This window comes from Ascaphus truei, chromosome 3, assembly GCF_040206685.1.
Source record: "Ascaphus truei isolate aAscTru1 chromosome 3, aAscTru1.hap1, whole genome shotgun sequence".
NCBI lineage: Eukaryota > Metazoa > Chordata > Amphibia > Anura > Ascaphidae > Ascaphus > Ascaphus truei.
This window is the reverse complement of record NC_134485.1, coordinates 383538733-383551000: the sequence shown is the minus strand read 5'-3', so window position 1 is coordinate 383551000 and position 12268 is coordinate 383538733. Positions and strand designations below refer to the sequence as shown.

The 12268-nt window shown below is 40.4% G+C and overlaps 1 protein-coding gene across 1 annotated transcript in view; it reads right to left on the bottom strand.

Moving 5' to 3' along the window:
• Positions 1 to 1408: 1408 nt before the first annotated feature.
• The window catches only part of GUCY1A2 (guanylate cyclase 1 soluble subunit alpha 2), a 342963-nt gene continuing 332103 nt past the window's right edge, over positions 1409 to 12268 (bottom strand). Inside the window, exon 8 of the mRNA XM_075593200.1 lies at positions 1409 to 3048. Coding sequence (XP_075449315.1) covers positions 2841 to 3048 — 208 coding nt within the window. The 3' untranslated portion in view covers positions 1409 to 2840. The remainder of the gene's footprint in view (positions 3049 to 12268) is intronic.

Sequence of the window (12268 nt, the reverse complement as noted above, 5' to 3'; positions counted from 1 at the left end):
ATGTCAAAAATATGATCTCAATTGTAATAATATGAGGTATCCATGTGTTTAATGTGTTCCACTTGCCCTTTTCTTTGTTATGTATCCCAAAAATTGCATTTTGGTCTAAATAAAAAGTTTTTTTTAAATGTTGTTCTGGAATGTTTAATAAGTCTTGAGGAGACAACTAAATAAACCTTAAAGAGAACCCAAAAATATGTATAATAATAATTTACATATATACAAGATGGCAAATCAACCTTAATCCAAAGAATAAAGAGGGTTTATCCAAGTAGCCAGCACCGATGGTGAGTACTTTTCCGTGCAATTGTTGCCATTTTTTCCACAACTGCATAAATACAAGTAGCAAAATGGAGATAATGTAAATACATTCACCCCATACGCTGCCCACAAGCTGTATCCTCACAACAAAGGGAACTCAACAAGAGTTTGTCATAGTTACTGACGGGACCAAACAGGGAAACAGAATCAGATTTACTCTAAGGAAGAAAATATTTTACCAACAGGTTAAAACAGGGAAACACAATTTGATTCACGCTAAAGCCTATAAATCTAAGTTATTATGATATTATCAGATGGGATATTGCTTAACAGCAGAATCTGCAGTGACTGCCGGCACATTAGCATGATTGTTTCAAATGTGATTTAAATCTTTGCGGTCTACATTACAAATGTCATCATTTTGAAATGATAATGTGGAATGGTTAAATGATCATGGCATCAGGATTATATTGCACATACATAGTAACAATATTACCAGATTGAAGTCCAGCAAAATGGAGACAGCACACCAGGGGTATATTCCAAATAGTATATTGTATTGCAAAAAATACAGGCACCTTAACCAACGTTTTGGTCTGCAGAGAGCGACCTTCCTCAGGGTTGTGCTGGACTTCAATCTGGTAATATTGTTTCTATTTCTGTATATGGAACTAGCATTTGGATCAACAATACAATTGTGTGCTGATTGCTGCATTTAACTATATATATATATATATATATATATATATATATATATATATATATATATAATATATACACATATATAGTGCAGAATAAATGACTTCTTCAGTATTAGGTGATACCTTTTTTATTTGGCGAACAATTTATGTCATAGGACAAGCTGTCAAGAATTCTCCACTCTTCCTCAGGTCAGTAATACTGGTTTGCTGACCTGAAGAAGAGAGGAGAACTCTCGGAAGCTTGTCCTATGACATAAATTGTTAGTCCAAATAAATCAATGAATCACCCAATACCGAAGAACTCATTTATTCTGCACTATCGCAACTGGACTAACATGGCTATTTCCGTTATATATATATATATATATATATATATATATATATATATATATATAACGGAAATAGCCATGTTAGTCCAGTTGCGATAGTGCAGAATAAATGTAAATATTGTTGTACATTTTCTTAGTTTTTCTTTAATATCCTCTAACAAGCACAAAGAAAAAGGGTAAATTGTGAACACCGTTATTTGCATTGTGCAAAATAAAGCCACCAAAAGTAAAAGAGTCACCCCGAAATTTGGAAGAGTTTTTGCATTTTCCTAAAAATTGTACAAACAAATAAAACTGAGTTTCTGTATGGTTTTTAAATATGTTTATTTTTTCCCTATAAGTTCATATGATTTTCAGTATGTATACATAAAGTCACATAAGCGTGTGTGTACAGCTCGTGGGTGTACTGTATGTGAACATGCAGTTGCCTGGGTATGATTGTGTATGAGAATAGATTTATATTCACAATATGAAGCAGTGTAATATATTTCCTTAACCACTAACATTTGAGAGAAAATTATGTAGGTCACAAACACGGTCATCTGAAGGTTAAGATGTTTGTACTATTCATTATGTACATTGATGAGCTCAAAAGCTGAGAGGTTCGATATATATATGAATATAAATGGTTAGAAAATTTGCCATTTAGAATATAACAGTATTTAGAAATTACATTCAGATGCTATGGTGGGAATCAGGCAGTTATTTCCATACCATTTACACTCAACAAGTGAGATCATACAGTATATTGAATAAGACATACTGTAAGCAGTGAGACAGAAATAAAATATATACTTTTTTGATACATGCTCCTACACATACTGCTTGTATTGTACACTGTAAAAATGCTTACCTCCTCACTGAAAACAATCGTAATTGTCCCACTGTGGTAGGAGAGCATATATCCTTATAAATGACACAAAACAATAATATAATTACCTTATAAATTGATTAAAACACGTATAGTCATAATTATTGGCCATGTTCCCACTGCAGTGTTATAAAATGATATGAATTTACATAGTTATGTAAATATATGTCACATAACTTACATCTTCACTTTACTGTGGAATCGATGAGTAAATCCTGATCAAGTAGATGGCATTCACATCATGTGAATATGTATGGTGTTCACAGGCAAATAATAAGTAAATCATGTGTACTGTACTAGATACAACCTAAAATATCCAGTCCATTATTACGTACTGTATCAGAGTTCTAAAGACGAATTTCATGAGTATATTGAAATGATGTTGCTTCCTAAACCAGGAATCTGGATTAAGATGATTTGTTCATTAATAAATGATGACTGGGAACTGATCATAATGTTTTGGAATGATATTATCCATGTATTAAATACTGTTACAACGTAGCCTGTGTTCTCGATAATGGTCACCCACCTCTGAAAAATATTATTGCCTGGCATTATGCAGAGCTCTTACTGTTGTGTTCTTAGCAATTTAGTAAAACAGAAAGAATCTCTACTCTCCGGTCATGACCCAGTTATGGGCTTGTGCTTTATTGAAGAGTCTTTGATCTGCAGAAGGTTTCATACGCTTGTCTCCCGAAGGTACATAGTGCCAATGTTGTAGGAAACCTTTCTCATTCTAACAGATGTTAAGGAGTGCTTTGGCTGTTTTTGACCATTGTTGGCCTCCAGGAAATAACAAATCCCAGTTATTTCTTTTGGAAAGTTGTCTGGAAGCTCTTCACGTGAGCGGGGTACAAAGTGGAAATGTTCTTCCCCTTTCAAAAGCCTAAGAGGGGGGAAAAATTGATACATATGATATTTCAAGTTGAAAAGCGATTTAATGTATCCATAATAACATCATAAAATTATTTTAAAAAATAGCAATAATAATAATAATACTTTTGAGCCTATCTAGAGGCAATGGGAAAGGTTTGAGGGAAGAGAAGGTACAACAAATTACATAGGAGCAGCAAATGGGGTTCATGTCTACCCAGCAAAGGACACACACATAGTAAGCATTTGTCCATAAACAATACACTTAGGGGCCTATGCAGAGAGCAGCGGTAACGGATATATCGGCATTTATTGGCGCAATATGCATACAGAAAGTCAGGAAATGCCGAGTAGAGAAAAAAGCGCCATTTTTTTTTCTTTGTAAATCTCGCCGCGCGGGTGGCGAGAACCTAAATCTCGCCAGGTTTTAAAAGGTCCCTATTCAGAAAGGCATGATCGCCATCTAGCGGCCGTTCGCGCCAATAAAATGGCGCGATATTCAACAATTTGCTCCGCCAACAAAAGTTGGCAAGAAGCTGGAGCTCGGTGGCCAGAGGGAAAATAAAAAAAAAACCCGCGATTTTTTCCTAACACATTTCAACATCGCGCATCTCTCCGTTTTCAACTCGCCATCCTCATTCAAGATAATAATTGCAGATTTCGGACCTTTCTGCATATAGAGAAAAAATCTCCCCATTACAGGTACATTTTATTACCCTCGCCAATTATTTCCAGCGCTGCTCCCTGCATAGGCCCCTTAATCTAAATAAACCTAAACAGGCATCCTTGTTTATAGCAGCCTATCTATCCAGTTACCATCTATCCAGTTACTGGTTATTGGTTACATTGAGTCAAATAAACCAAATTAATCTGAGAAATCAGCTTCACAATGACTTTGTTTCTATAAATCCAACTGTGTTTGCAGAAATTTCATTTAACATAACATAGGTTGATCTCGATTAACTTCATCTGCTATATAACGATATGCATTTTATAGGAAACATGTACAGAGAATACATTACAGCAACAGGAAAAGAAAATTAAGCAAAGGATAATGAAACACAAAAACAGACATTTTTTCTGTAAATTTTCAGATCCGCTGCAAGGTCTCATGTGCTTCCTAGTCTTTTGTTATATTTAGAACACTATTTTCCGTGTGTCCCAAGTTGTTTTAATTCATTTACTATAATGATACAGTAAGAGTATATGATTAATGCCATTATTATGTCAACCACTATGGAAGAAATTGACTTGGAATCTATTGTTTCAGCTGACTGAAGAACAGGCAAGGGATGTAACAAAGCAATGGGGAAAGCCCACAGGATGCTAGGTTGTATAAGGAGAAGTAATGTACAGTATTAACATCAGAAAGAGAGGTTGTGATGCCACATCGTATTCTAATAAAAATTTCTATGCCGCTACTATCAACTCCAGATGCCCTTAACCTCTGTGACTGTACTTTTAATAATACATTTTACTGCTACTGTGTCTGCAAGGCTCGTCAGGGCAGGGTCTAACTTTGCCTTATGTTATAATTTACCTACTGTGGTTATCCCCATTGTTTGTACTTTATTTACCTGGTATTGTAATTTTGTGATTTGTAGTACAGTTGGCGCTATGAAAATAAAATTAGACATATCTACATACAATGCTAACATTCTACCTAGTGTTCAGTTCTGGAGACCCTTTCTCCATAAGGATATACATAAAGGGCTACAAAAATGGTCAACATCATAACAGTGATCAGGAAAGACTAAGGGACCTTGATATGTACAGCTTTGAGGAAAGAAGGGGTGGGGGTATGACTGAAACTTTCCAATACATAAAGGGTTTCAACAAAGTACAAGAAGGAAGCATATTTTAGAGAAAGAGAGGTGGTAGAACAAGAGCTCACGCTCTGAAGTTGGAGGGTGGAAGGCTCAGGGAAAATGTGAGGAAGGACTTCTACATGGAAAGGGTGATGGATTTGTGGAATAGCCTCCCAACAGAAGTGGTAGAGTCTAGTATACTGTAGTTAGGGAATTTAAAAAAAGCTGGGATAGACAAAAGGATAACCTAAATATAAAGGAAAGCCAATGATCAAATAGGGTCGGAGGTTTAACAGTATACTGTCCCGACAAAGTTTAATCTAACTAAAGACGGCAGCTGGCCGGGATCGCAGCGGGCTAGCCGCGGGTCCTTGCGGGTCCATTTCCGGTTTAAAACCGGAGTTTCCCGCGCTTCAATAGATAGGTGCTATGGCGCTTACTATTGAAAGCGCCCGAGGCACAGGAAAAAACGGCCGAAACCCGGCCAGGTTTCGGCCGGAGACAGCCGCGCGGCGCACGCGTTTTTTAAAAACGCGGTGCTGGCCGTGTTAGATTAAACTTTGTCGCTACTGTATATGAAGTGTTTCGTATCTGAGGTCCAATTCTATGTTTCTATGTGTACTAAGAAGTTATACTTGGTACTTGCTGTTAGCACATAGTACAATATTTTTAGAGGCTTTTGCTCTTTGATCCTGTAATTTTATCATCTGCTACTTCACTTATGTTATTGGAAATTTCTTTTGATATTGACACATTTCCTATGAGGGTTTTTTTCCAATAAACTGAGAAACGAATGGCACTTTCTTTTTTTATTATCGTTAATCAACAATTCAATGATTATCCTATTCACACTGTCAGTGAGTAAGATTTTTGTTGGTGGGTGAAAATGTGAAGGTAATTAGAGTGGCTCCTCACAAAGTTTACTCCCCACCAAGAAAAATAAATATGTAAAAACAGAGCAATTAGTATTGCAGAAAAAAAAATCATTAGCATTCATGTATTAAGAAAAGTGCTATAATTATCAATAATATGAGCAATTGTTTGAGTGTCACAGCTGAGGAGCATGATGCTGAAAGCTAAGGCTGCTGGAAGTTGTATTACTCTTCGAATTATAATAAAGTATGAAAACTCCAGAAGCTATTTCTTTTAGATAAACAGGATATATGGTGTTACTTTACATTTCGGGGGTACCTGTATGCAAAGATGTCCCTCTTAGCAGTAGCCACAACTTTATGGGCTAATTACATTGCAAAATGTAATACGCTTTCATATTAGTTACATATGCATTTGCGCTATTCGGCCAAAATCCCAAGCAAGACACTGGGGGTGATGTACACTGGCGACACACTTTATTCGAGCTTGGCTAGTCCCACGAATTCGGGTATACCCGGGTGTATTGAGGTTTGTGACTGTTTTCTGCCCGAGTACATTGAGTTATTTTCCAAGCAGGGATTGAAGCATTTTATTCCCGCTGGCTGCAATACTGCACAGTATATATATATAAACTGCATTACAATTCATGAATTTATGCCATCTGGTAGACACGCGAAGCATTGCAGCCTATTAAATCCTAATCATTATCATTTAACAGATCAGCCGCCCATCAGCCAGGCATGAACCCAGGCTGGGAAGGCAAATGCAACGGGGCTTGTCAGAGGTTAGGAGTGGCGCATTCCAGGTATCTGCCAGGTACATACCAGGTATTTGCTCGAATAAAGTGTGTCGGTGCAGTATCATGGCAAATGTGTACCAAACAAAGCAAATTGTGTCACGTCCATTTTGTGTCTCTTTCTACAAATGTATCAAGGTCTTTGCTCTAAGTTTTGGGGAGTGACAACAGGAGGAGATAGAAAGGAGTTAAATGATGCACAGATTGTAATGAGATGAAGCAAATTCAGAATCACCTTTGTATCTTATATAGTATTTGTATCCCAAAAATCAAAAGGGTGACAGAAACTTTTCTGGCCAACAATTTGCGTAAAATGTAAGAAACATTTTGTGTAACACACAAACGCAAGAAGAAAATGGAGAAACGTGCCAAAACAAACTTCTGTGTGCACTTTCTTTATGTTGCTGCATCTCTGCCATGGACTCTAATATGCCCTGAATGAGGTTGATGTTCTTCACATTTTTACAGATGTTGCCATTTGTGTGTGAAACTGTGTGATATTCGCCATATTGAAGAATGTGGTGGAATGTTTTGCACATGCCCACCAGCAGATACATGGCAAGCTTTAAGCGAATGTGTGCGATATGATGCTAAGTTCTCAGTTTGTGAGCTGTAATAGAATGTAAAGTATATGAAATGTTTGTAATTAGGCAAAATGAATCATTAACTCCTAAAGTGCTAAACTGCAAACCATATTTAGCACTTTGATAGCTAAATTATGCTCAGACAAACTTCTTAGTACAAATAGAAACATTTAGGGGCCTATAGACGGACGTTCACAGAGGTACACAATTGGAGGCTTTTATAAGGTGAAATTATAATAAGGCTTTATTGTGCCTTTTCCTTTTTATCAGGAAATCATCCAAACACAGGGAGGGGGGAACAAAGCTTAATTTATTTGGGAGTATTTCTAGTGAAAAGCCATGCAATTCACAACTCCTAGTTAAGCAGGTCTCCCAGCCCAAAACACATAGCATGACATAAGCAGATATAAGAAGTCTCTTTAGAATGAAAGTCTTATCTGTTAGCTGCTGTAGAGTAAGCTTCTCTGCTGTCCTGGAACCGCACCCGTGCTTGCACAGAAAATCAGCATCCAGGTTTAGAAGTCTTATTTGGTGTCTTGCAATCAGCTCTGCTGTTTCTTCTTGACAGAGCTCAAGACATGTGGTGTCTCCAAAGGTCAGCTCTCATTCAGAGCTAAGGAGTCACTTCCTGTCTCAACAGAAAGGCTTTTGTAAGAGCAGGTGGTGTTTCATTAATTGACTACCAGCAGTTTAACCACCACACTGCTAGATTAAAGGCACATTACTTGAACAGGGATAAGTCCCCTGTTACATACCTCCCCTGTTTGTGGGAAGCTCGAGCTTACCACGGCCAAAGCCCATCCTTCCACTCTCATTCGAGATCTTTCTGTGACTTGAATGAGAGTGGATGGAGGAAGAGAACCCTCTGTCCCGCTGGGATTGGAGCCCTTTCTCCAGTTTATTTTTGTCTCCTCCCGAAGGTGCTTGAGATCAGCACTCCTCAGTCGCTCGAGGCGGACTTTTTCCATGTAATGTCTTTTTATCGCGTGCGCGGTCATGAGATTTCTGTTGCGTCGGGCACTCCTCTTTTTGTAGACAAAGTGTATGGCAACAGTTGTAGAGCAGTTAGGACTAGCCCTTAGAGTTTTCTGCTCTTGAAGCGGTCTTTCTGCAGTTTCTCCACACCACGGAGTCGCCAGTTCAGCTTCTTTGGGACTGAGTTGCACCTTCACCTCCTTTTCCAGAGAACGTCCTATTTTTTCAGCTTCCTCAGCTAAGGATTCTTCTGGCTTTGATTCTGCACACCTACCTCTGTTTGTTGCCTGTTGGGCAGCTGTAGGTTTGGCTAGTGCTTTCTTAGGTGGCTCAAACTTCGTAATTTTGTTTTGAAGTTACGTGGAGTCCCCAACTCTCACTGTACCCTTGTCCTCAAGGGCATTAGTTACTGTGGGACACTGGTGCTTGGGCAGAGCCAATACCTTTTTCCGTATTGGAGTAATTTGTAAGTTACTGGCCTGCAGAGTCTCAACGTGTTTGAGTGCGTCTTGCAAGTCTCTTCTCAGGGAATCTATCTGCGCACTTTGCTTCCTCTGAGTCTGTATCAGAGTCTCCTTCATATTCTGGAGCTCTGTAATTTTTGTCGTCAAGGTTGCCGCTGCGACTGTTTTCTCCTTGGTGTACTGACTCAAGGGAATGGAACAGTCTCTCTGTCTCTCCAGCTCTTGATCCAGTTTTTGAGCCTTCTCACGCTCCCTCTCATACAGAGTCACCTGGTATCAAAGCTCCGCTTCCAATGATGCTCTGAAGACATGCAGCGTGGCCTTTAGCTCCTCATACTGCTCTGTGGGGACATACTGGGTATTCAGACGTTCCTGCAGCGCTTGTACCTCTTTAGCAGCCTGCAGTTTTTCTTCCTGCAGCATTTGCTGCTTCTCCTCAGCATACTGGAGGTGTGTACGCAGAACTTGCAGTTGGTTCTGCAGTCGGTGCTCTGCTTCAAACTTTTCCTTGACTTCTTCTGTCAACTGAAAATTTTCTTCTTTCAGTTTTAAGTTTTCTCTTTTTAATCTTGAATTTTCTCTTTTTTCAGTCTCTGTATTCTTCAGGGCTTCTTTGCAGTCCTCCTTCCATTTATGCACATCTGCTTTGAGAATGACACTCTCCTGGCGTGAGACTTCCTTCTCTAGGTTGAGGGTCTGAAGCTCCTTCTGAGAGACTTTGAGATCTGTATCAAGATTACCAATAGTTTCTTTAGCAATGCCCAGCTCCTCAGTGAGACTGTGTAGTTCCTTTCTGGAAACTTCCAGGTCTGTGCGGCAGCTGTTGGTCTCATCAAGTGCTCTGCTGAGTGTCTGAACCTCTTTCTGAGATACGTCCACTTTTATCCGGACACTGTTGACCTCTTGTTGTGAGGCATTCAGCTCTATACGAAGAGTGTGAACCTCCTGCTGGAAGACTGTCATCTGCTTCAATGCCTCCTCATACTTCCGCTTTAGCGTAGCCACCATTTTATCAGATTGGCTCTGCTTTTCATCCATGGCGGAAATAGTAGCCTTTGCAGTATCTAGCTCATGCTTGAGATCGTCCAATTCTGTCCTGGCTATAGAGTAAATTGTGAGCACATCTTTTTGTAGCCTCACGTTATTTTTCTGTAGCTCTGTGTAACCATCTTCCTTTTGTTTCAATTATTCACAGAGCATATCACAGTCATGCTTGGCATTTTTCAGGGCATCTTCAGGGCTGTTCAAGGGATCGTCACTCACTGGTTCCGGCTCCACCTCCCTGGGATGGTTGCTTGAGGGCTCCTCACTGTTGGCACCGGATAGACACTTCTTTGGGGTACACGACTTCTGCCTTGGGCCCTCTGGATATTCGGTTACCCGCGGGACGAATTCTCCATTTTCTCTAGGCTGCAGGGCAACTCGGGTCCCCTTTTCCTCCACAGGATCTGCGGACGTGTCTGTTCCTTCCACGGTAAGTGAAGAACCGCTTTTCTTTTTCCGCCTTTTTGATTTGGATGACACCGTCCCTTCAGGGATATTGGGGTCTCCATCTTCATTTGAAATTTTAGCAGCTTCATTATATACAGCAGCGGCAGCTTTTATTGCTACTTTTATCGGCGGAACGCCGGGATCTACTCCAGCTGCGCGCGGTCCGTTCGCGTGTTCCTCCGTGCACCCCCCTCCACTTCGCGCGCATTTTATCCCCCCTTTCCAACCCGAACCAGGCTCCTGCTCTGCCCCTCTGCTTCCCTGCACCCCCGCTTACCTCACTTTAAACTCCAGGGGTGTCGGGAAAGCCGGGGACGCCAGGCGCGCACGTGACGTCACAGTGACGCCGCAACAAGCCGCGTCACAACGCTTCCCGCCGTGCGGGAAGTGTTAGAATAAAAGCTGCCGGTGCTGTACGCCAGGCTTTTCTTGCAGGTGCTTTAGCTGACAGAAATATTGGGTGATCTGCTGCTCCTGCTCTGTCTCCTGCTGATCATATTCGTCATCAAAGGGAGCGGTCTTTTCTGTTCGTGCCGAGTTCAGGCACCCCCACCATTCTTGGGGTGTTTTGTGGGTGTGACTCGGTTCAGGTTCTTCCTCTTTATTGGACTGGAAGGGCCACTCTTCCATGGGGTAGGGTTCATTACAGGAACGCTGCATCTTGTCCTCCATTTTTAGGCTATCAGGTGTAATTTTCTTCCTGACCTCAGGAGGCGCTATTGCAGCCGTTGCCACTGTATTTGCTAGAACCCCCAATTGTGGTGGTCCTACAGGTAGGCATATTTTGCTTGTAGAGGTCGTAGCTCTCACAGGCATCTCTGTAGACTTTTCTTTCTTGGGAATTTTTTTTATTTTTTTTTCAATATCAGCAGTACTGTGCATGCATTTTCTCGTATCAGGTATACAAGCTGTGCAGTTGCTAGGTAAAAAATCTATTTGCTCTACACCATTTACTTGCTAGGTGCAATCTCTCCGCTTCAGCAACAGAATTTGGTTTTCTGCCTGAGTTCAGTAATTTTCAGTCTCATCTTTGGGTATTATGGCATTCACACTTCACACTTTGGGTGTCTGTTTTTGCTCCCAAGATATATAGGCAGACTTTTTTACTTGCAGAAAAAAAAACTTTCTTTCATTCCCGGCAGGGTGACTCAACACCCAGCATTTGTTTGCTAAAAATTCCCCTGCTTCAGCACAGTCTTGTATCAATTTTCACACTTTTCTGCATATACTCCATTCACAGCTGGTAGCCCTATGCGGTGTGGCAACCTTTATTTGCAAAATCAGTACCACTCATGGGTCACCATCTATATTCACTGCTTCAGCGAAACTTTTGAAAACAACAAACACCTATCCCTTTTTTAAGGGCTGACTCACTTCTTGAACCCTGACTATGGCTGAAAGGCAAAACCCCTATTTCAATGACCATATTACACTTTGTGGTAGGCAAAATAAGGTTTAGCTACTTCAGCAGTCTCTTCTGGGTTTTTGTAAGTTTCAGTGCAGTGTGATTTCAGTGGTGTGTATCCCTTTAATTCCGATCTCTGCTGCATTAGGTTTTTTTCTCTAAGTTTCTCAGATTGTTTGTAGGCAAAAAGCAAAAAAAAAAAATTTCACATAAAAATCTCCGGTCCTTTTTAACTACAAGGACACCTCTTGTCCCACCACGGACACCAAATGTAGACGGACGTTCACAGAGGTACACAATTGGAGGCTTTTATAAGGTGAAATTATAATAAGGCTTTATTGTGCCTTTTACTTTTTATCAGGAAATCATCCAAACACGGGGGGGGGGGGAACAAAGCTTAATTCACTTGGGAGTATTTCTAGTGAAATCCCATGCAATTCACAACTCCTAGTTAAGCAGGTCTCCCAGCTCAAAACACATAGCATGACATAAGCAGATATAAGAAGTCTCTTTAGAATGAAAGTCTTATCTGTTAGCTGCTGTAGAGTAAGCTTCTCTGCTCTCCTGGAACCGCACCCGTGCGTGCACAGAAAATCAGCATCCAGGTTTAGAAGTCTTATTTGGTGTCTTGCAATCAGCTCTGCTGTTTCTTCTTGACAGAGCTCAAGACATGTGGTGTCTCCAAAGGTCAGCTCTCATTCAGAGCTAAGGAGTCACTTCCTGTCTCAACAGAAAGGCTTTTGTAAGAGCAGGTGGTGTTTCATTAATTGACTACCAGCAGTTTAACCACCACACTGCTAGATTAAAGGCACATTACTTGAACAGGGATAAGTCCCC